The following is a 23047-nucleotide window of genomic DNA, read 5'->3' on the forward strand; positions in this document are numbered from 1 at the left end:
TGATTGGTTCATCCTTCCTCTCACTCTGCGACTCCCGTCCTCTCAGGCTACAAGTAAAGTTGAACCTTGCAGACCTTACACAGAGTGAGCTGTGAGGAAAACCTCCTCCGATCATCCTCCAGATCTGTGGATTGTAAAAACCCTCCGTGTCTTCTTTGTGGAAGAAGATGAGGACACTATTTTGAAGCGAAACAGAGTCAGTTCAGTGCACAAGAGGAGCCACCTGGTCTGGTGTTTTATTTTTTTTAGATCTCATTCATTCTGACTGGAGCAACATGCAGCAGCCTGAAACACAGCAGACGGCTCAGCAAACAGCCGCAGCAACTCTGGATTCTGCAGGTAAAGTCATCTTAACTTAAAAAAAATGAGCATCCTTCCCAACGTCAAGCGTGTTTCTTCATTCCCATCGGGTCAAGCGTGTCCTTTTTAGGTCAGCCTGGCTGTTTGCATGAAAGGAAAAGCACGCTTAGGTTTGGGGGGAGACTTTCCACATGAAAAATATTCAGATTTTTCCACATGTACATGAAAAAAAAAATGAGCAGAATAAACGCAGGGAACACCTTCTTTATACCATTACTTTCTCCTACGAGGCGGGAAACGTTCTGCTCCTGTCTGCTGCATTAACTCAACAAATATTACTGCAAAGGTTGCATAAAAAAATAAACTTGATAGTCAACAAATTAACTGGATCCCACTGTAAAAAAATAGCAGCCAAGCCTGCATGGTGTTGCAAAAATAAATCAAGAGCAACAGTCAATGAATCAGACATAACAGGTTGTACAATACTGGTGTGTAATAGCATACTAATACATGAGGCACTTTACTTGTATACTATGTCACTTTCTAACCCCAAATTACACTTTATCAGTATTTAAAATGCACTTTAATGCAAAAATGTTCTCATTATGTAAGAGCTTTAGGTCAGAATCTGAGTTTTCAGGGTTGGTGGGAAATATTCCTCTCTGTTTGCCTGTTTCTGTCTCTCTATCAGGACTGTATATACGCAGAGGGAAGACAGCGCTGTGGGTGACCCTGTCTCTGCTGGCTCTGGCTCTGGTGGTCCTGACCGTCGGTCTCATCTCGGCCACTCGCACTGACAACGTGCCCGTGTCTGGATACTACCCCGGCATCACAGTCAGTGATGGGCACCTTCACTGTTTTTTAAAAAATGTGGGTGAGGGTCCAGTGGGTTTTAAATTCTAAACACTAACATTGTTTTTGTGCTTCTAGCTCAGTTTCGGAGCGTTTCTGGGAATTGTTGGCATCCACCTGGTGGAAAACCGCAGACCCATGGTGAGTTTGTGTATCTAAAACCATTTCAAATAAACACAATAAAATATTTTTTTTTATTTAATACATCTAAGGCTGAACTATATTAGACCTCGATTATATTTCAAGTCTTAAAACTGTCAAAAACATGCAGGCATGGTTTGCCTAAGATCAGCATATAGATACAGTAAATTTGACAGACATTAAAATAGATAGCAGTTAGTTTTATTTTCAGAGATGATTTTGCAATTATTCGTCAGTCTCGCGTTTTACTAAATACAATAGATCTGTCATTATTCATTTTGATATTTTATTGGTTTTTTTTGTTGGAAAGAAGGTTGTTTATAACCTGACTTGTCCCATTTTTTACCCACGTTCCTTTACAGTGCTGTGAAATAGTATTCCTCCTTACAGATTTCTTCTGTTTTTGCTTTTTTTCTCGCACTTAAATGTTTCAGATCAAACACATTTTAAGACCACCAGTAAACACAAACTGCAGTTTTTAAGTTATAATGTCGCTTTTCTAGGGGGTAAAAATCCATTCAAAACAATCTGACCCAATGTGAAAACGTATTTGTCCCCTAAATCTAATAACAGCTCTCGTCCCACTCCTTCTTTACAGAACAGGTTTAATTCAGCCACATCAGGAGGTTTTGGCTCGATATTTAGTCTATACTCTGATTCTGATCAAGGTCACAGTATATTAATGGGATTTAAGTCTGAACTTTGACTAGGCCATTCCCAAACCCCCTATTTTCACCACTAAGAGGTGAAAATATCGGTGTGTTTTGGATCATTGTGTTACTACATAACTCAAAGACACATAAGATGGACATCACACACTGTAGATTGAACTGACTTTGATAAATGTTTCTGGGATTATCAAGGCGTCTTTTGGCAAATTTCAAAATGACCTTTCTGTTCTTTTATTTCTTTTCATCAGCAGCGGCATTTTCACCTTGGCTCTCTCCTGTGGTTGCCGTGTTTGCTCAGCCTCTCTTTCATCTCGTACCATGAACACTGAACTTAATTGAGCTGAGTGGGGCCTGCAGTAGTTCTGGGTCTTTTATTTTGACCCCATGAGTCATCTGTGCACCATTAGAGTGATTTTATTAGGTCAGACACTCCTGCCAAGGTTAAACACTGTTTCATGTTTTCTACATTTGTATGTTGGTGTTTTGGGACCCTTTCCAGATCACATCATGTTGTTATATGTTGCTTTTGGAGTTGTTTCAGACAGGTTCTGTTGACAGGTTCTGTTTAGTCGACTTCTTGACTCTGCAGATCTGCCTGTAAATGGTTCTTGTGCAAAATAAAAAAACAAACATAAAAAAATCCAAGTTAATGCACACTGTATCAAGATTCGACACACTTTGTCATGTAGGGTAGTTTGGATAAATTTTAAATGGCAGTAAATTAAATCATTGTTTGAAAACTGCATTTTGTGTCTACTCAGGTTATCTTTGACTGATATTAAAATTAGTTCAATAACCTTAGACATATAAGTGGGACAAAAAAAGCAAAGACAAAAGAAATCTTTTTGCCCAGCACTGTAGATATTTTCTTCCTCTCAGTCGAGCGTCCAATATTTTTACCGCTGATTTTAACTCAGATTATTCAGTGTCTCAAGTTCCCCGTTGAGAGGTTATAATCTGCTCTATCACACAAATAAAATAGGACACGGCGGCGTCACGTGATTTCAAGTGTGCAATGAAACAAAATCCTGTTTTGTCACATTGAAAACTTTCCTCGTATTGAGTCAAGATGAGTTATTGTGGCTTCCTGAGCTCCAGAAGAGGTATCATCTAAAAACAAGGCCCTGTTCCTGGAAAACAGGACACATATAACATAAATTACAGGATTACATTACAGACTTTGCAAATTTGCTAAACTGTTTTGCGGGAAATTGCTCTGTTGTGAGCAAGAGGCAAATCAAATTACTCGATGGCAGCGTAATGAGTTCATGGACCTCGTGCTCAGGTCAGCCTACGTGACTGGATTTGTGGTCGGGAGAATTTGTCTCCGGACCTCAATGACAAGAGGGGGAATTGCATTAGTATCGGCCAGCTGCTCGCACAGATCCGTTTCTTTTTAGAAAGGAACACAAATAACATTGTAAATCAAGGCTATAACAAAAAAAAAAAAAAAATGATCCGGTCCATAATTCCTTAAGGGCGACATCAGAGAAATTAGAGCTCAAATGGTCGCAGAGGTGAGAAAAATTATAAAGAGAGGCGCTGGCAAACCGGCCCAGAATCCGTCTGAAACCAGAATCGGCCTGATGCCAGAATAAACCAGTTTGTGACAATAGTGACGGTCAAAGACGCTCCAGCTACACGGCCAAAAGCAAGCAGAAGGTGTTACGTGACATTTAATTGTCTGTATCACATTTACAGCAGATGAAACTCAGCATGACACCCCGTTGTGTCTGGAGGAGACTCCGATGACTTAGGAAACGTTTTCTTGACGTTTAATTGCCCCACTTATTTCAATCCACACATTAAACTGACCCAGTCTGGGCTGCTGTATCTTTATTTGATAAACAACGAATGAGAATAATACGCTCAGGCCATGAGTGTGTTATTTCCATGCCACAAAGACTACAGTTTAATTGTCTCATCTGTCTAGTGTGTGTGAGCAAAAAAGAAAGGTTTGTTTACCCACATGAAATCACATCATAAATCAGTTTCATGAACTACGATCAACTCATGATTTGCTATGGTGTCAAATAGAGAAATTAACTCTAAATACCGACAGCTATGTTCATAATTAGGGGTGTAAATCACCAGCTTTACAGCGATACAATGTTATATGGATTTGTTTGGATGATGCTAAAAAAATGTCCGATATCACAAAGTCTGTCACGAAGCTATTTCCATCATATTAACTTCATAACTCTGCTATTGATATGTTGCGATATCATCTGCCCACCTAACATTGTTAATTACATTGATATTAACCCACAAAAAAAGCACAAAAGTCATTTGACCATTTTATTTTCTACTTTCTTTCAGGTATCAGAAATTTAAATAAAAAACAGTATTCTTCTGCATATAACTAAATAATATTAAATCACTTGTTCACTATAGTCTAGTGCCTTGTGAATTTCAAAATAAAGGTGTACCTCAAAAAAATTACAATATGGATCAATGTTTTCATTTTGCATCATTGGATTGTTAATCATTTATTTGATATATCGAAGTCGACCAATGTATTGTTATACCCCTAATAATAATATATCATAATCATATATCTGCTTTTTTGATCACTTTCCTCATTTCTGTAGATTTTGAGCTAAGAGGGAAAAATTTATGGAAAACTCAGAAGTGCTTTGTCGATTTTACATTCTCCAATTCAAAAGTAAATTCAGCTAATTTCCTGAAATACACATATACCTTAGTAACTCACTATCACCTTTAATTTAAGAGAACAATAAAGTTTTCTTTTAGTTAAACCTACACTTTAATGTCAATGCTGCTGAAAATTGCTGCTTGAGTTTTGTAGTTAAAGTGGTAAAACTAAAAGCTGAACTTAAGTCATACATTTTTACCTTGAAAGACATTGTGCTCGCCAAAAACGAGCATTTAATATGTAATAATAAACAAATACAAAAAACAAGATAAACATTAATGATCCTAACTAGTGTTGCGCCAGTGCCATTTTTTGGCCCCGATATCGATACCCGATACCTGGCTGTGCAGCATTGGCCGATACCGATACAATCTGTTTGAAATTGATGTGAGTGTGTGTATATATGAAGAACTGCATACTACTTATAGGTTAGTAGAACTTTTTATTGCCTACCTGGAATGGGTGACAATAGTTGAATAAACTTTTGGCTCTCATAGGCCAAAATAGTGCAACATTCGTGAAATTAAAACATGTATAATAGTAGTGCAACAGTAAGACAGTAAAATTACATTAATAATTGAATAATCTCTTTTTTGGCTCTCAAATGCCAAAATAGTGCAACTTTCATGAACTTATATAACATGTATAATACTAGTCGAGAGAGAGAAGGCTGCGTTCAAGTGACATACAAACATTAAAATGGTATCGGTGCCCTATTTGTTGGTACTCGCCGATACTGATACCACCATTTTAGTGCTGGATCGGAGCCCCGTCCAATACTGGTATCGGTATCAATGCAACACTAATCCTAACTGCAATGTTCGCTTAATTATATTTAAGCGCTTTTCATACGAGACACACACAGCTGCTTCTCATAAGTCTCTAAAACATCTCATATCCATCTATCATCTTTAAAATTGACCGTAATTATAAATTCCCACGATTATTCTTCTTAAAAATGTTTCGTTAGAGGTTTTCTCGGCCTAACAGAGACTTGTTCCCTGTGCCTTTCAACGTGACTGTGCCAGTGGCGTCACCAGTGGGGTGGCCAGGGGTGGCCATGGCCCCCCCATGCCATGTCCTGGCCACCCCACTGGCAACTCCACTGGCCAGAGTAAATTTTATGCACAGCCAGCAAGGCAGCCGCTCTTCTTGACCTTGTATCACGCTTTTATTTGTATCTGCCAGTATCTACTTTCCCCCAGTAATTGTTTTGTTTTTAAATAAATAAAAAATGTACACCTTATACCTACTATAGTTTCACAAAAAGTAATTGTTGTTCTACTCAAAATGTACTGTAATTGGTCAATGCATATTAGATCATTAGTAACATTAAAAATCAAACAATGAACCAAAATATGTTAGTAGGCGTTTACTTAAGTCTTTCTGATAGTTTTCTACAGGCAGCTTTACTACAACAGTAGAATAAAATCTTGAAATTATGCCTTTTAGTTTCAGGGCCACCCTAAGACTTTAAGTGGCCCCATCCGGGCCCCCCTTATGAAAGGTTTCTGGAGGCTCCACTGGGCTGTGCTACCTGAGTTTGGGCGCTGTGAATTTTTCATGGAGCAAGCGGGGGTGTTGTGTGCCCGCTTCAGATCACATGAACACGCATTGTGGGACAGTGTACCATGTCTAATGCCGTCGCCAAAGATACTCTTCCTGCTGCCGTTCACACACATGGTGCGACAAAGCATCTGTCTAACGGTGCCGCTATCAAAGACGAAGTCACATTAGATTTTCAGCCAGTTGAATATTTGCTTGAGTTCTGACTCTTGTTTGTGTCGTTGTTGAGTTGTGTGAACAAAGAAAACAAACCTGCAGCGTCTTGGCACCGCTCCCCCTCGTCTGTTCTTTAAACTTTAATAGTGTGACTGCCGGCACGCTAACGCCGGTCTACGGTGTCTCCTCTGAGGGACGATGTTCGGTCCCACACTGGTGTCTAATTCTTCTCCCCGTGCATCCGATGCCGTCGCGGTAACACGAGAGCCGGCTGGCACCGCGGAGGAGAACAACTATCCGCAGCACAATGTTTCGGATACCCGAGAGCCCCCGAGGCCGCTCTCTCGTTTCCTGAGTCGCTCCAACCCTTTGGTTACTCTGACCTCGTAAAGCGGCAGACGGAGGCGTTAATATGAAGTGTAAACACGGAGCGGCGCGATGGGTTTATCTGCTGTGGCCGAACATACATTTCCTGCTTCCCTCGAAAAATGTAATGAACTGCATGACACAAACCGACGTATCTTGTTCACGCTTTTTTTTTTTTTATTATTCATGCCGGAGTTTCACAGGTGACGCTGAGCAGATCCGGTTGCAAAGGCGGAACAAAGCGTACACCACGAAGGGCAATAAAAGAGCCCTGCCACAACACAAGATTAGAATATCATAAATAACGTGATCTACAAACCTTGTAAAATAGTTTAAAGGTGCACACACTACCGGCGAACACCCTGGTTTCTGTTATGTAAAATAAAATGAAACCGTTTCGAATCTTTTTCCGGCTTTAATGTGACGTATGAGCAGCACTTCTCAGCTGTAAAACAAACTGAAAAATGAAAAAAGTCTGTAAATCCTACACAACTTTGTTTACAAGCCCTTTAATTTTCGATTAAAAGACTCAGTCTTGTTCGGTAGGACTGTCAGAATGGAGCATCTTGTCTTGGTTCCTCTTCACTATTCTTCAGACCCGTCCGTCCTCTGCTAGATTCAGGGCTGGGCTCACGGCACACCTTTAATCTTTAATCCTGGTGCAGCCATTCTTCGAGCTGCTCTTCCAGCAAAGGCCTTGAGGTTTTGTACCAACATACGCTGGTAGTTGAACTCCGCCCACCTTGATGCAGACTTCGTTTCCTGCTGAAGAAAAACCAAAGCATGATACCGTCGCCACCATGCTTCACTGTGGCGGCGGTATGTTTTGGTGATGTGTTGTTTTTTTTAACCAAACTTTTCCACATTCGTATATTGCACACTTGCACACTTGCCATCAGACTGTTGAACTGCTGAAGCCACAATATGGACACTGTACAACATTCGTATATCTGCATGTTTCTAATACTCACCTGTACACTGTGAATCGCACACTGTCTATTTCCCCTGCTTTGTTTACATTGTTAACATTTCAATTGTTTACATAAATTACTACTGCATCTTATCCTGAAACTTACTGCAATTTACTGTGATTTTTCAAGCTGTATGCAAACGAAATTTTGTTCTGTACGCACTCTTTGCATACAAAATGACAAATAAAGTGTCTAAGTCTAAGTCTTTAGGGATTAAGGCCTAAAAGCCCAACCTTTAATCAGACCGTAACACTTTTTCACACATTTTCATATTTCTTCATGAGACATGCGCCCCGTTTTGCCACTAATGTCGCCATAGGCCTCCTGGAGCCTCCCTGTTCAGTTTTCTTCTCATCGACCATGTCCACTTCATGGTAACGCCACAGTTATTTTCTCCCCCTGATAACCTCACCGTATTCTTCATCCATTCGCCATGGAAACACCCAGATACCTTCATCCTGACTGATGCTTTTTGACCAGGAGATCTCTACAGACCATGGCTGTGAGATGCAAACAAGAAAATGTGCGGAAGAACTTATTAAAACATCAGAACTTTATGTGGGCTCAACCAGAGGCACTTCAAATGACGACCGGTGTACGCTGAGTCTTATTTACCAAATGACATAGATTAGATGGTTAGTGTTGAATACCGAGACATTTCTCGTTCTATGATGGTGTTTGCCCAGATTATCGGGTTTTATTTTAATTCTTTTTTATGCCTAAAAGATTCTAGTTTTTGTTGTTAATGGGGTTATGCGGGTTGTTGGTCAGATTAAAGGTGGAAAAATCCCTGAAATCATCCGCACGTCACTAAACTCTGCTTTTTAACAGAGGTGGTTAGATTTATCATATCTAATGATTAAACCAACCATTTTTTGATTTTTTTAATTTTAATCTGACTCGATTGACTAATAAGGTGACATTAAACTGTCTGTTATGGTTTTCTTTACTCTACCTCACAGTCAGTTTCGCTTTATCAGTGCAGTCTCCAACAAACAGGAAAATACAGCTAAGTATCTTATTAGAATATTACAGTTTTACATTCATTTTGTGTCAGGTTTTTCTGATGAATCTATATTTTGTGTTTGAAGTCTTATAAGATGACTGTAGATAAAAATGTTTTTTTCTTTATTTTATTTGATAAAGATTTTGACTATACATCCATCCATTTTCTAACACGTTTATCCCTATTGGGGTCGCGCGGGTTGCTGGTGCCTATCTCCAGCTCAGTGGGAGAGAGGCGGGGTACACCCTGGACAGATCGCCAGTCTATCGCAGTGATTTTGACTTTCTTTCAAAAAAGAAGCTACATTTATAACATCCAGCTTTTATAGACATTTGACTTTTTTCATTGAGGTTAGAGAAAAGTTAGATTGAGGCTCCTCAATGCATCTAAAAATCTCTTAACCCTAACGCTCCCCCCTGATCTCGGCGTTCATATTTCCATAGAGGGGTCAGTATTACAGGAACATGCCCAGTTATGTTTGTAGAGTAAAGCTTTTGAGTTTTTTCATCTCTGGTACTTCTCCATAGATTTAGTTTAATGTTATAAGAGCTTCTTGGACCGTGTGGCCTTTCCTGTAACAGGAGGATGAAGATGAGTAACAACCTTTCTGTCTGGTCACCAGAGCCACTTTGATAACAGGCTTCGCTGCCCTGGTGCTCCGTGAGATTTCTTTATGACTAAACGCTTCATGTAGCTCATGTTCTCTCCCGCAGCAGCATCTCCTTTTTAGTTACCGCCCGTATCTCTCGCACTGCAAGTCCTCGTGGTCACCTTGCGGTTCAGAGAGCTGAACTTTAAAAGGGCCGTATTTTACCCAACAGGCCGAGGCACAATCACTTCTTATTACCGACATGGCCAGCTGCGGTCACAATTGGACGACTGCCGACCAATCGGCGGAGGAAGACCTTGCAGCGGTCAGCGACTTTAGTTGCATAACCTGATAGTTATCTTTACAGAGGCCATAAAATTCCTCTTTGTGTCTTCATCTGTTTTGTCATTAGTGTTGGATCAAAGTGTGTCTTTGCCCGTGTTTCGACGTCCTTCCATGTTTTTTTGTAGAGGTTTCTAGAGGTTATGGTTCAACAGACCGATGGCGAGTTTTGGGCTTATAAACGGCACCCTGGCCACAGTTAGAGAGCCAAGCAAACATAATAATACGTAAAATTTGTATTCCACGTCACTTTTGTGAGGGAAACAAATGCGTGCAGTACGTTTCCCATGGGAAGGTTATCGACACGGACCGTGGAGGATACCTGCCTTTGCGGTTAATAGTTAGGGCTTCATAGTTTTATAACTATGTAATGCAAATGTTATGAAGTTAAAACAGTTTTTAAAGCTTTGATCTCGTGACATGATATCATGTTTTCAATATATAAGATTTTTTTTAAGTTATTCTGTTAATGGATGGATGTATAAGTAAACAAGTTGTCAACAGCCTTTAGATATGACTGTAAAGTGTGTCTCTGCTGACTATGTATGGCTAACATTAAAATTAATTGGTCAAATTTGTTTTTTTTGTTGACAAAAAGCACAGAAGAAATATTTTCCTTTTACATAAAGTTTGAAAAGTTTTGAAAAGAAAGTAGCGTGAACTCCTACGAATAGATTACCAACAATAGAGTGCGTGCGTTTAATCTTATGCAGGATATGATTACTGAGTTGTACTGGAGCTTCGGGGGGTTTGAGCAGCAAAGATGTTTTATGTGCTGGCAGCTGTTGCCAAGGTAATCTGAAGTAATGCAGTTGTCAGGGCTCTATTGTCTCAGCTGCTGGCTTCATCTCCCACTTGCAGCCCATAAAAGTGGAGTCATTAGAACCGCTAATGAAGTGGAGAATCTGGACCAGTGGCAGATAAAGCCAGCCAGAAAGAGCTCATTTCCTCAGCCTGGTTCTTTGTTCGCTTCTCGGAGGAAAATGTATTTCAGAATCTTGATAAAATACCGCCTTTGACATTTCCTGCTCGTTTTCCACCAGATCGATTGGCGTGACAATTTTTTTTGCACCATTCTACAAAGGAAAAACTGTTTATATTTGACGCAAACTAAAGCACAAAAAATTAAAACGGGAATTATCCTGGAGATTTCTACTTGGTCAGGGGTTTTTACGTCCCCCCCCCACCACAATGAGGGGTAATAAGGCTGTAGTAAACAACAGGTGTGTGTATCTGTCTGCAAATGTCAGTGAGAGCACAGAGGTGGGGCATTGGTGAAAGGCCGAATGCATAAAACTTTCAGTTCCAGATGACAATTTACCAAATCACAAAATATTGTTTGCCAGAAAATGTGCTGACATAAAATAGTTCAAAGCAGATTTTAGACAGCTATGCTTTTCCTGCAGTCACCTCATCTTTGATTTAAATTCAGCCATTTTGATGACGTAGCAAATTAAAAAAGAAAAAACACCCAAAAAAAAAAATCATCAGCTGAGTCCTTTTGATGATGAGGAGCAGCGGCTCGACGTTGAGCTCCGTCCAGATAACGGAGCACCTCCCCCGGTCTAAAAGCGTGACTCCAGCCATCCAATGGAGGAAGCTTGTTTTGGCTGCTAGTATCCAGGATTTCTGATCTTTCAGTCATCATCCCATATGTTGTGACCAAAGGTGAGGGTCAGAATACGGACAGAACTTCATTTTTTTTGGCTCAGCTCTTTCCGGGATTCACATTACCGCAGCTGGTTCCACAATCGTACATCTCCTGCTCCATCTGCCCATCTCTCACGAAAAGGAGAAATCAAGACATTTAATCTCCTCTGCTTGAAGTGAAGGCTGGTTTTCAACCGTCTACATTTTTTCTGATTGAGACCCATGGCTACAAACTTTAGAGGAGCTGACTCACACTCAGCTGTGACCAGCTCCAGTGGACACTGAAGATCATGGCCTGCAGAGCGACATCTCATCTCCAAAAAAGCAAAGATGAGATCCTGAGGTTCCTAGACATGACAGACCCTCCTCTGCATGACTACGCCCTGATACCTGTCCATCGGGGGGCCACGGGTTCTTCTGGCAAAGTCCAACCCACCCGAGGAACATGCCCAAAACGAAGAAAAAGACATTGCTGTTGCATATCATGGACATTGCATACGTAGACGTCTCATTACATGCTGGAGCGTCTATGCTGCATCGCCGCCATATTGGATGGGTCTCTTCTACTCTAGGCTAGCAAAAGAGCAACAATCCCATATGTTATGCCACTTATGGATGCAATAACCGGTACACTGCTGAAAGTAGATCAGGCGGGACAGATCATGTTGTGTTTTTACCCGGTGAACCATCATTTCACGCTCATGGCATTTGTTTGCTCTGTATTTCACAAGCTGAGGCTGCATCACTTTGCAAAATGAAGTACCCTGGAGATACACCGTACCAGAACATGCAAGAAGCTATGCAAGACAGTTCCCAATTACAAGCAGGACACTGGAATCACCTGCAAATGTTAAAGATCCCTTTTCCAAGCCTTTGCACGCGCATGCACAGTATGCAAAAATATGAAGAAATTATAGTTGTTTGTGTGTACATACGTAGGATTGTACGTGTGTGTAAGAGAGTGAAATAAATTGAAATGAACAAAGTTGTTTTTGATTAAAATACTACATTTATTAATTTATTTAAAAAGAATTTATGTCATACCGTATGCCTATCGTTATTAAAGGACAAAAAACATGGTATTTCATCATGTAAACACATATTTTTAATGTGTGACAGCATCCGTTTTTGTTACATCTCTGCCGTTTGTAACAAACCAAACCTTAGGAAAATCAGATAAAAATATGGAGGGTTGTGATTCTTTTAGTATTTCGGCATACTGCTTCCTCCGTACAAAAAGATGCACTGGGGTTGCGTGAGGGACCCATCCAAGATGGCGGCCACGCTGATACGCCAGCTCCAATTGGCAGCGCCGGCCCTAAAGCCACATATGTCTATGTGAGCATACAAGGACCCGATGGCCCCCAAAAAGAACTTAAAAGGGGCCATTTGTAGACTTTCACTTAGTCAACAACACACATGTGGACTGGACAGCCAACCAATCGTCCTCTTGTGCTCCACCTCTTGGTCTAACCCTTCCTCCCAAGCAAGTTTACAAATGGAGACCCTACCAATTCAATTCAATTTTATTTATATAGCGCCAATTCATGAAACATGTCATCTCGAGGCACTTTACAAAGTCAAATTCAATCAGATTATACAGATTGGTAAAAAATTTCCAGTTGATTGCTTCAAAGTCCCGACAAGCAGCATTCACTCCTGAAGAAGCGTAAAGCCACAGGGAGAGTCGTCTGCATTGTACATGGCTTTGTAGCAATCCCTCATACTGAGCAAGCATGAAGTGACAGTGGAAAGAAAAACTCCCCTTTAACAGGAAGGAAAAACCTCCGGCAGAACCAGGCTCAGTATGAACGGTCATCTGCCTCGACCGACTGGGGTTAGAGAAGACAGAACAGAGACACAACAAGAGAAACAAAAAAGCACAGAAGCACACATTGATCCAGTAATCTGTTCTACATTAGATGGTAGTAGCGGGTGATCTGTCTTCTCTGGATGATGTCACAGTTAACAGAACGCCAGACCAGGTGTACCTACTATGAAGAAAAAGAGAGAGAGAACAGAAAGCTAAAGCAGAAATGACAGCAAGCAATGCATAATTGAAGAACAGTAGAACTCGATAGAGTGAGAAAAATAGATCCTGATGTCCTCCAGTAGCCTAAGCCCATAGAAGCACATCCCCATAGGTAGCTCGGGGCAACATGAGCCACTCTAACCATAAGCTTTGTCAAAAAGGAAAGTTTTAAGATTAGTCTTAAAAGTAGACAGGGTGTCTGCCTCAAAAACTGGGAGTTGGTTCCACAGGAGAGGAGCCTGATAGCTGATAGCTACCAGAGGCCAAGCCTGAGACAACGTCCTCTCCTCGTTAAGGATCGAAGGGGTACTTAAACCCCTCCACCTCGTTAAGGGGTGATTCAACATAGGGATGTTTTTATTTTCTAATCTTTTACTGTGAAGACTTGGATTCTGCTGTCATTGACATGCTGGATCACAACACATTAGTAAGTAAATGTGTTAGTTTCAATGACATCATTGACTAACATGGGCCTTAGTGAAAATAACTGCATACCTGTATGTTAATAACCATCTAACACAGTAGTAATGAGGATGGGAAGGCTTATAAAACAGCATTTGCAGGAACTTGTATAAAATATTTGAGACAGCCCTTGTTTTACAATGACAGAAGACTGCTTGGGTCCCGGTCCCGCCCTGACCAGATGTCAGGATTTCTCCCAGGTTGTCCATGCTGAGGTCGTCCAGGCAGCGGTCTCCTACTGATAACTGCGTCACAGAGCAGCACTTTTCTCTTTACCGCTTTACAGCAAAAGACTTGACTGATGGTTCTTTTCACAAACTAAATCTAATTTTTTGCACCACTTAACGAGCAGCACAAAGCAGAAACAACACATGCAAGTGAGGATAAAGCTGGGGAGAAAGCTGCAGCAATGTTAAAGCGGGGTGTAATACAATATCTCTGTTACCTGCAGGTTTAACACCATTCGTGATGTAATGAAATGACCAAATCTGGGACTTTAAGGAATTTACTACGTTAAAATGTCACAAGTCAACCTACCAACTTGTGTAGCTGCTCAAAAACCAAACTTGTATTATTGCATTTTATGTTTAGATCTTTTTTTCTAATTATGTTTGTTTTAGCCTACATTAAGATGTCATCAGCCCCGCACTTCTTACAGATAGATGTGGGTAAACTTTTCATTCATCTTTAATAATGGAAGGTTTCTGACAGGCTGAGTTTTAAATGATCGCTGCGCAGTTAATCTTTTAAAAGCAACACATCTAATCCAATAACCTAAATGAAATAGATCTTTCTTGAGCACCCGAGTTACAAATCAGAAAAATGACTAACTCGTGCCAACGTTTTGAAAAAAAAAAAAAATGTTTCTGTAACCAAGCGTTGGTCCTGTGGGGCGATTTAAATGTCTGTAACTGATGCTGATTAGTAAATTTTATGATCAGACATCTGTGATCCACCAGCTGTGTCTGCGGGGCCGAGAGGGCGAAATCACCAAATGGCCGTTCCCTCACAGTGTAAAAGACTCGTGTGGAAACGGGAGCTAGACCGCTTGCTTTTAAAGAAAAGGGCTCAAGTTAGAGGTTATTGATCAGTGATCGGGAGCAGGGAAGGATGTGGATTTGTGCGCGTGGCAGATAGAGGGAATTAGATTGACCTCACGGCCACCAAAGGGCCGTCCTTCTGTGCCGCACGCCGGGGGAACCGCCTGTAAATCAGCCACAACGCTCCGACGTGCTGGCAGGGGAAGGAGCCGTACATTTCCTTTATCATCCTGCAGCCCAGACGCCGCAGACAGCCAATCAGGACAAACACCAGCGGGGATGTGAAGATTACCTGCATGTGTGAATGCGCGTGTGTCGGTTCCTGTACTTGCAGCTGAGCTAGAACATGTTTTTGCTCATTTTACCAGTACAGTGAGGACTTTGATGTAAAGTGAGGACTGTTTTTTTTTTGGTCCTCACTTTTTATCTGGGCTAGGGGTTAGGTTCAGTACTAAGGTGTCAATTAGGTTCAGGTTAGGGTTAGGTATATACTGGTAAAGGTTAGGGTGGGTTTCAGGGTTAGGCCATATAAAGGCTTGAAAATGAAAGGAAGGCTATGGAAGTCGAGGCATGGTCCTCACTTTGTACTTTAAAAAGAGGATGTGTGTGTGTGTGTGTGTGTGTGTGTGATTGTGTGTGTGTGTGTGTGTGTGTGTGTGTGTGTGTGTGTGTGTTATGGGGAAACGTCGGCTTGAAACGCTGACTGATAATATGTCTGAAATTAGACGCATAATCAGGTAAATAAAACCGTGAGATTGTGAATAGAATATGATGATGATGATGAAGTTCAATTACGATCCAAACTCAGTCATTTTGAAGCTGAAAGAATTTAAGAATTAATACGCAAACTTATGTGCGTTTACGTCAACAACTGTACTAATAATGTTACCTAGCCCTATGCCCTATTTGTCAGGGCAAAGATCACAAAATGAAAACTGCACAGCTAATCTTAGGCGTAGATGTTTACGGTGTACTTTTAAAACAAAATGGCATCACTCATTTTCCTTATTTCTCTTTCGTGCCGGTCTCTTTAAGCTTGTGGCTGCAATAATCTTCATCAGCATCGGAGTCATCGCCTCGTTCTTCTGTGCCATTGTGGATGGGATCATCGCTTCGGAGTTTATCGTAAGTATTGCACAGATTCCTCCTGAGAAGGCGTGAATCCTGATGACGGTCTTTCTTTTGTTTGGAAAAAAAAAAGAAAAAAAAAACAGGCAAATCTCCTCTCACATAAATCAGGATTTGTTTTTTTTGTTTTTTTTTCCTGCTGAACTGCTGATCAAGACGCACACAGACACACTTATCAGATGAGGAAATCTGAACACCGTATCGGATGCCCTGATCTCATCAGCACGGCGAGTAGAGAGGGCTCCTAAGACTTTTAACCTGATTGAAGTGTCACAAAATAAATAAATACACACACAAAAAAAATTCTATTTATTACAAAGTATTGGGGAGGGAGAACTGAATAATTAGATGTGCATCCTACCCCAGAACACCACTGGATAAACAAATAAATAGCTAATAGGCTGATCATAGCCTTCCTTCTGGACACCCTAAAAGCTCCTGATATTGATCATCCAATATTATTTGGTCTCTGCAGATATATGTATATGGTTCTCATGCCGTAAAAGTCATATCTATTGCACATTCAGGCCTTGGAAAGTACAATGAATTTTATTACCTTTGGTGCTGCTGCATAAAGTGCAGTGAAGAATAACGGGGCGGCCTGTGCAGTCCAGTGCAGTGGGCAGAAACGAGCCGCCGCATGTTGTAAACCTCTCGCAGCTTCGGTGACACGCTGACGCAGGGCGCCAACTCAAACGCACGTCGTTGGAAAATGTCTTGTAGTGTAAACTTACTGCAAAAAGAAAAAAACAGAAGAAAAATAAATAAAAAAATAATCAGATTTTGCATGATTTTGCAGCTTCTTTCTTTGACTCTTGTCTCTGTTTCAGGACATACGGCCCTTGCAGGAGGACATGTGTGACTATTACAGCAGTGGATCAGCATACGTCTTCGATAACTACTATAATGAGGTTCATTCTCTCAAATGCATCCATGCAATACACGCGTGTGGACTCCAGTTTATAAAATCCAGTCCTGTTGAACGTTTTATACAGCATACGGTGACATCTAGTGGTATAAACGCGTTACTACATGGAGGAGATCCTGTTGCTGAGTTCAGTTTTTAGAGTTTGACCTAAATAGCAAACCCGGTGAAACACTTCTCTGTATACACGCCTTTGCCTCACCTGCTTATCTAAATTCAAACTATCGTTACGCCGTTAAACTCATCACTAACTCTCCCTGCAGGTGACGTGCCGCTCATTCAACAAAGCCTGCAAGATAAAACTTAGGAGCAACACCTGCTACTGCTGCTACCTCTACAACTGCGACAAGTGAGACAACCTTTAGTCTTTAAACAAGTCGACATTTTTTAAACTCACGTGAGCCTTCTCCTGCAAGTGTAAAACTTTCAGGAGGAGGCTCACTACCCAGGGCGGCACAGCCCAGGGGAGGCATGAGAGCTCGACAATATAGAAGTTAATCATATGTTTGGTCCCAAATGAGTTGTGTGCTGCTTATTTGCACGCCTAAATGGGCAGCTCGACTTGGCTCATGAATCAGAGATGGTGCCAACATTAAAAAAAATCTTTGGGGGATTTTATGCCTTCCTGAGCTCAACCTGTGTGATGATTGAATAGTAGGGAAACGCAGAGAGTAGGTCTACCACATAAATCCAAGAAAGCTTGACAAGCATCAGGCCTGCTGCTGCCGCTGCTGGGGGGGAAAAAATCACAAGACTTGGAAAACAGGCGTTTCTATTTTTTCATTCTAGCCCAACGTTCATTTTGTCATAGAAAAAGTTTTGTCATAGTTCTCGTCAACAACCTTTTTCCTTTGATGAAAAATGAACAAAGTTCATAGTGAATGACTGAAACAATGGAGAAGATTTTCAAATGAAAGGAAGTCTAATCAAGTCTAATTTTAGTCTAATGTAAAGGCTAGGGAAGATTAAAAAAAAAAACATCCAATGGGAGTGAGGCTTGATCTGCTTGAGCATTAGGAAGAAAAGTAAATGATTATATTATTTGATGTTTAGCAGAAATCTGGTACTTTCTAAATGGTATTTTCTATATGATAAATACCTTAACTATTCAATATAACCATATACTGTCACTGAGAAGAGGTGCTTTTATGAGTTTAGAGAAAGATCAAGAGTTCAAGAAATATATTGTTGATGATCAAATGTGTTGTTTGCCGTGTCAGCAGGAATTTTAATTTTTTTTTTCATGTGATTCAAGTCAGAATCTTACACAGCAAAGAGGTGAAATCAGACTGTGACTAAATACCATGGGTAGAAATGAACCTGTCAGTGTTACTGATCACAGATAGGCCCCATCCTGCCAGGTTTAAGATGCCTGCAGTTCATAAAAGCATAAAGTAAAACTCTTAAACCCCTCCTCCATGGCTCACAGCTGCCCTCTTCCTGTTCCAGCACCGAGTACTACCCCCATTACTACGAGTTCACCGGTGTCAGCAGCTGCTGGGACGTGATCCACCTGCACCGGCTGCTGTGGGCCTCCGTGGTGCTGAACGTGATCGCCTTGTTCCTGGGCATCATCGACGCCGCCATCCTCGGAGCGTACAAGGACATGGTGAGGAGGAGGCCCAGAAGGTTTACAACAACGAATGATGGTTATTTGACGGGAAAATAGCAACAGAAATCCTAAAAAGAAAAAGAAACTTAAAAGACAGTCTGAGATAAATAAATGTGGCTGGCGCAGATGTTGCAGTTTTATGTTTAATACTGGACCTTTAACTGCCTGTAGGCATCTGTTTCATTGCAATATATGATCAACACATGGCTAATGTATTATTTTAACAAGCTCACCGGGTATCTCTCAGAAAACTGAACTGCCTGAAATAGTACCTAATTTAACAATTGTTCTTTTCTAGAGTAAAACTAAAGTGCTCTTAACTCCCTTTCCTCCTGGTTTCTCTACTGCATACAATTTACTGTGTTTAAGAAAAATAAAGGAGTGTCAGGGCTAAAACGTTAGCCACACAGAGAAAGTATTGCTGAAAGTCGTGTTTTCAACATTGTAAAAGGTTCAAATACGTCACCGCTGTATTTGAACACATTTTATGCCTAAATAATTCATAGATCATAGTGTAGTGGTTTAACAAACAACAAACCATTCCTCTGTATAGTCAACTGAAAGCGGTCAGACGAGCAGCCAATGGCCACAGAAAAAACACCCTAAGAACAGAAAACCTCTGATTCATACCGCTTTAAAATGTTTGTCAAAAATGTGTCTCAGTGAAAGCAAAACCGCAACAACCCCCCCAAGATAACTCCTTTACACATGGCGAAGAAAATGAAAGTATTAGCATAATATAGCACCAAACAACCACTGGGTTTTATAAATGAAATGTAGACCTCTGTCAAAAGTATGTCTTCCTCTCAGTTTAGATCAGGTCAGGTGTCAATGAGTGTCGTCACGTGGCCATTACATACATTTTGTTTGAAGACATTTTTATACAACTTTTCTGAGAAACCCATTTTGCGGTTTTCAGTAGATGAAAAAAAACAGATATAGTGCAACTAATGAACTTTTCGGTGGCGTTTCAGCACCTGAAATTATTGAGGGATTATATGTGCGTTGAGTTCACGAGTCTTTTGATGCCCAAATGATTCAATCGGTCAGATTTAGGTGACTTGATAAACAAAACATTTGTTTTTTCAGGAAGAGTGTAAAAAGTCCCCTCAGTTTTTGTGTTCTGAACGCCTGACGCACGATTGATTTAGACATTAAAGACGCTTCTCTTCTTCTGTAAGACTGTAATTGGTTTGTCTCAGAGAACCGGGGTGTGAACCTATACCTTCCACGCCTCCTCCATTTAGATTTGGCATAGCACGTCATTCCTCCAGAGGGAAAAGAAGAACAAAGATTAACCTTTGCATAAATAATGTCAACAATAAAAACGGGTCAGTAACGAAACATAAAGCAAACATGTCATGTATACATGTGCACAAATGAAAGTCTTCTCAAAGTCATCTTGCTTTGACCTGCTGCACACGGTCGACCAGTCAAACCCCTGCTCTCCAATCAAAGAGCTGCGACTTCAAATCCGTCCAAACGTTTTTCCAACTATGTTGGGAGCACGTTCTCATGTGTAGAATTCATTTTTACAACCTGCAGGAACAACTGTAAAGCGTCCAGGAAAGAGTTGAGCTCGTTTCCTAATCTTTTGTTTGTTTTATGTCTGCAGCAGAAGCCCACTCCTCAGGTTGCTCCGAGCCCTGCGCCACCGCCCCACATCCTGTACAACCCAACCCAGCACATGCTCTCCTACTCAGGCTTCTGCCCCCCTGGACAGGCTCTGCCCGCCTACCCAAACTACCCCATACCCATGCAGGTATGAGAAGCTCTGTCGTCCTGGTGGTCCTCTGCTAAATGAAAATCCACAGGCATAAGAGAAAGTCTGCTCGATGCTTTACGGTGAAATACTTCATGATCTCAGTGGACATTTCTTTGGCCACAAAGAAATGGATTATCTTGATTATTCTTGATTATTCTTCCACCCCCCACAGCACACCAGCAGCTACCAGGCCCCTGCTACCCCCCAGATGATCCCAGAAGGAGGCTCTGGCGTCTGCCCCTCTGAGGAGAGCCAGAGCCAGCAGCCCTCCCAGGCTCCCACCCAGCCACAGCCCCAGGGAGCCACCCAGGACCCCGGAGGCTACATGCTGACACCCAACGCCCCCGCCCTGTACGGTTCCTCCTACGGACCCTTCGAGAAGCCTCCGCCGTACGCCTGCTGAGCGGCGGAGGAGGCGGAGGAGACAAGGGTTGGACGTCTTCACCTGGTTGAGGCTGAACGCAGCACAAGACTTTTTGTAGGCTGACTTTGTAGAGAGAACCCCCCCACACACACACACACACAACTACATCTCAGTTCTGTTTTGCACGTCATCTTCAGGGTTTCTACTCATTTCAGACCCAGATTGATGAGACATAGAAAATCTTTATGCAATTATTTCCAGGGGAGTCGTCTGCTTAGCAGGGGGCTCCACGGGACCCTGAGGGAAATTTGATTATTTCTGCCAGCAACATGGATTGATTGCTACAGTCGAATGATCAGATCGTTCACACACACACACCTACTAAAAACTCATCGCAGGGCTGCTTTATGTAATTCTTATAGCAAAAAATGTATTTCTACTATAAGGCGAGTCTTTCCCTCAGCTGATGCATTGCCCACAGTTGAGCATGTGGATGTGAACCGGTGCTGGGCTGATGCTGTGGCTCTAAAGTGTTTTAATAGTGCTCCTGGAGAAATTTCATTTATAAGCTGGCGTAAAAAATAATGCTTATTTTAATCACATAAATGACCATGCTCTGCAGCAAGCAGATCTCAGACTATAATATAGCTAGCAGCCATGTAGCCTGATGTAAACACATTTGCTAGCAAATGTCATACATGGTCATGTTTTATTATAATTATTTTGCTAGCATAAGCAATTATTTCTACATGATCAAAGATATTGAAAAAAAAAAAGTCACAATTTTATCATGAAATTGTGTGTTTTTGTTTGTATAATAATATACAAACCGTTATACATGCAAAAAGATACATAGTCTTGTGACTGCTCTTGGGGGCCCTAAGCAGCTGCTTAGTTTGTTTATGCCTTGGGCCGCTTAGTCTTCTTTATGTAGGGTTAGATTATAATCAATCACTAATAAAAGAGTCTTAAAAATAGACTGAAAGTTCTACCCACAAAGAGCAATTTACCACTTTGGTAGACTAATAAAATACGAATACATGCCATGGAGAAAAGCCAAACCAGAGAGAGTAAACAAACTCCTCAGGGAGAGGCTCAATCTGACACTAAATGATGAGATTTTATTTATGAACGAACGTCTCAAATCCCCCCGCCACATTTTTACAGCCCAACATCCTTGGCATGATCTTATCCTCCCACTTTCCTCTTAGAGCTTAAAATCAGGCGATAATGCAACTTTAAAACTAAACGAGGGGGAACGATAAATGCCTGAAGTACCACTTCTGCTCCTCACTGGGAGCTTTCCTGGGAAATGTCCATTAGCATCTGAAAAAAAAAGAAAAAAAAGCCCCGTTTTTCTGTCTCCTTGTTTGTTTTAGCTGGAAGACTGATGTTGCATTCCATTTGCCTCGGAAAAACAAAAATACGAGCTGGGAATGGAGTAAACCCGAGTAAAAAGCATTCCAGCAAACACAGTCGGAGAAGTCGGGATTCCAAAATAAAAACGGGAAAAGTTTAGATTCCAATATGGCAACAACCAGGTCAGCTGATAACATAAATGTTCTTTAAAGCTGCACTTTCCACACGCAAACGGCAACTTTCATTTGTTCGCTTCAGAGTTGCAGCTGCTACATGTAACATTGATTTTAGACACACTCCTACAACCGTCTTGCTTTATCACACCTTACTGTTGTTGATGCGAGGAGCTGCCATGTTGGATCCGATAATGGAAAATTTCTCCGACTTTCTGAGGGGAAAGTTGGATTTTAGCGGCCGATAGTTGATTTTTCCGATCGGAAGCTGGGATTTCCGAGTTCCGACTGCAAATGGATCGCAACGTAAAAACAACAGGCTGTGATGGAGCTGATCATCTCTGCTAGCCAGCATATTTTAATTTAACGATATCCCCTGTGCTAATAAAACAATTAGAAAGATAAACAGCGAGGAAGCAAAGTATCAACCTTGTTAAGCCTATAGAGTTGTCTCTCAGCTGCTGACGGACTGATCCGATTCATCTCGCTTAGATAATAGATTTGTACATTATATATATATAAATTAAAAGGGCTTTTCTTGAAATGTGAACCGGAGATTAGATGATGTTGGTGTTGCTCTTATTTATGTGTTTCCTATTTAAAAGTCAATACACTGTATGCATTATTAAAGTGTGTAAACCGTTGGGATTCTTATCTGCCGCTATGAAATTCATACCGTTTTAAACCTTAGACTTATACATAATGTATGTGCAGTAAGGGCTTTACAAAGATTTTTGGAAAACACGACTATCTATCTTGCTTTCTGGGAGACGGATGAGACGAATAAAACGACATTCCTGTTTGAGTGGCGGAAATGTTGGGGTTTTTCTCTCAAAAGCAAGTGAAGAAGAGAAGCTGTAATGATCAGAAAATCAACCCTAAGTGGTAAAGACTGGCTTTGTGTTAACAATCAGACTTATA

The 23047-nt window shown here is 41.1% G+C and overlaps 1 protein-coding gene across 2 annotated transcripts; it reads left to right on the forward strand.

Moving 5' to 3' along the window:
- The first annotated feature begins 59 nt into the window (after positions 1 to 59).
- LOC105933804 (transmembrane protein 255B) lies at positions 60 to 20745 on the forward strand. Of its 2 annotated transcripts, none has more exons than XM_012873503.3 (9): positions 60 to 339; positions 992 to 1134; positions 1231 to 1293; positions 15836 to 15925; positions 16759 to 16839; positions 17117 to 17202; positions 18303 to 18462; positions 20081 to 20227; positions 20403 to 20745. In XM_012873503.3, exons 1-9 carry the CDS (start codon positions 276 to 278, stop codon positions 20631 to 20633), a joined length of 1065 nt encoding a protein of 354 aa, XP_012728957.2. In that variant the 5' UTR covers positions 60 to 275; the 3' UTR covers positions 20634 to 20745. The 2 variants fall into 2 exon arrangements, with proteins under 2 accessions (XP_012728957.2, XP_035992473.1); XM_036136580.1 differs by having other exon boundaries at positions 20084 to 20227.
- Positions 20746 to 23047: the final 2302 nt, after the last annotated feature.

Source organism: Fundulus heteroclitus, chromosome 4 (genome assembly GCF_011125445.2).
Source record: "Fundulus heteroclitus isolate FHET01 chromosome 4, MU-UCD_Fhet_4.1, whole genome shotgun sequence".
Lineage (NCBI taxonomy): Eukaryota > Metazoa > Chordata > Actinopteri > Cyprinodontiformes > Fundulidae > Fundulus > Fundulus heteroclitus.

Excerpts from the sequence above, each read along its gene's own strand:
- LOC105933804 (XM_012873503.3), top strand. The coding sequence starts at position 276 with ATGCAGCAGCCTGAAACACAGCAGACGGCTCAGCAAACAGCCGCAGCA. Across the intron at positions 16,840-17,116 it reads TCGATAACTACTATAATGAG|GTGACGTGCCGCTCATTCAA; the intron begins GTTCATTCTCTC and ends CTCTCCCTGCAG. Across the intron at positions 17,203-18,302 it reads TACCTCTACAACTGCGACAA|CACCGAGTACTACCCCCATT; the intron begins GTGAGACAACCT and ends TTCCTGTTCCAG.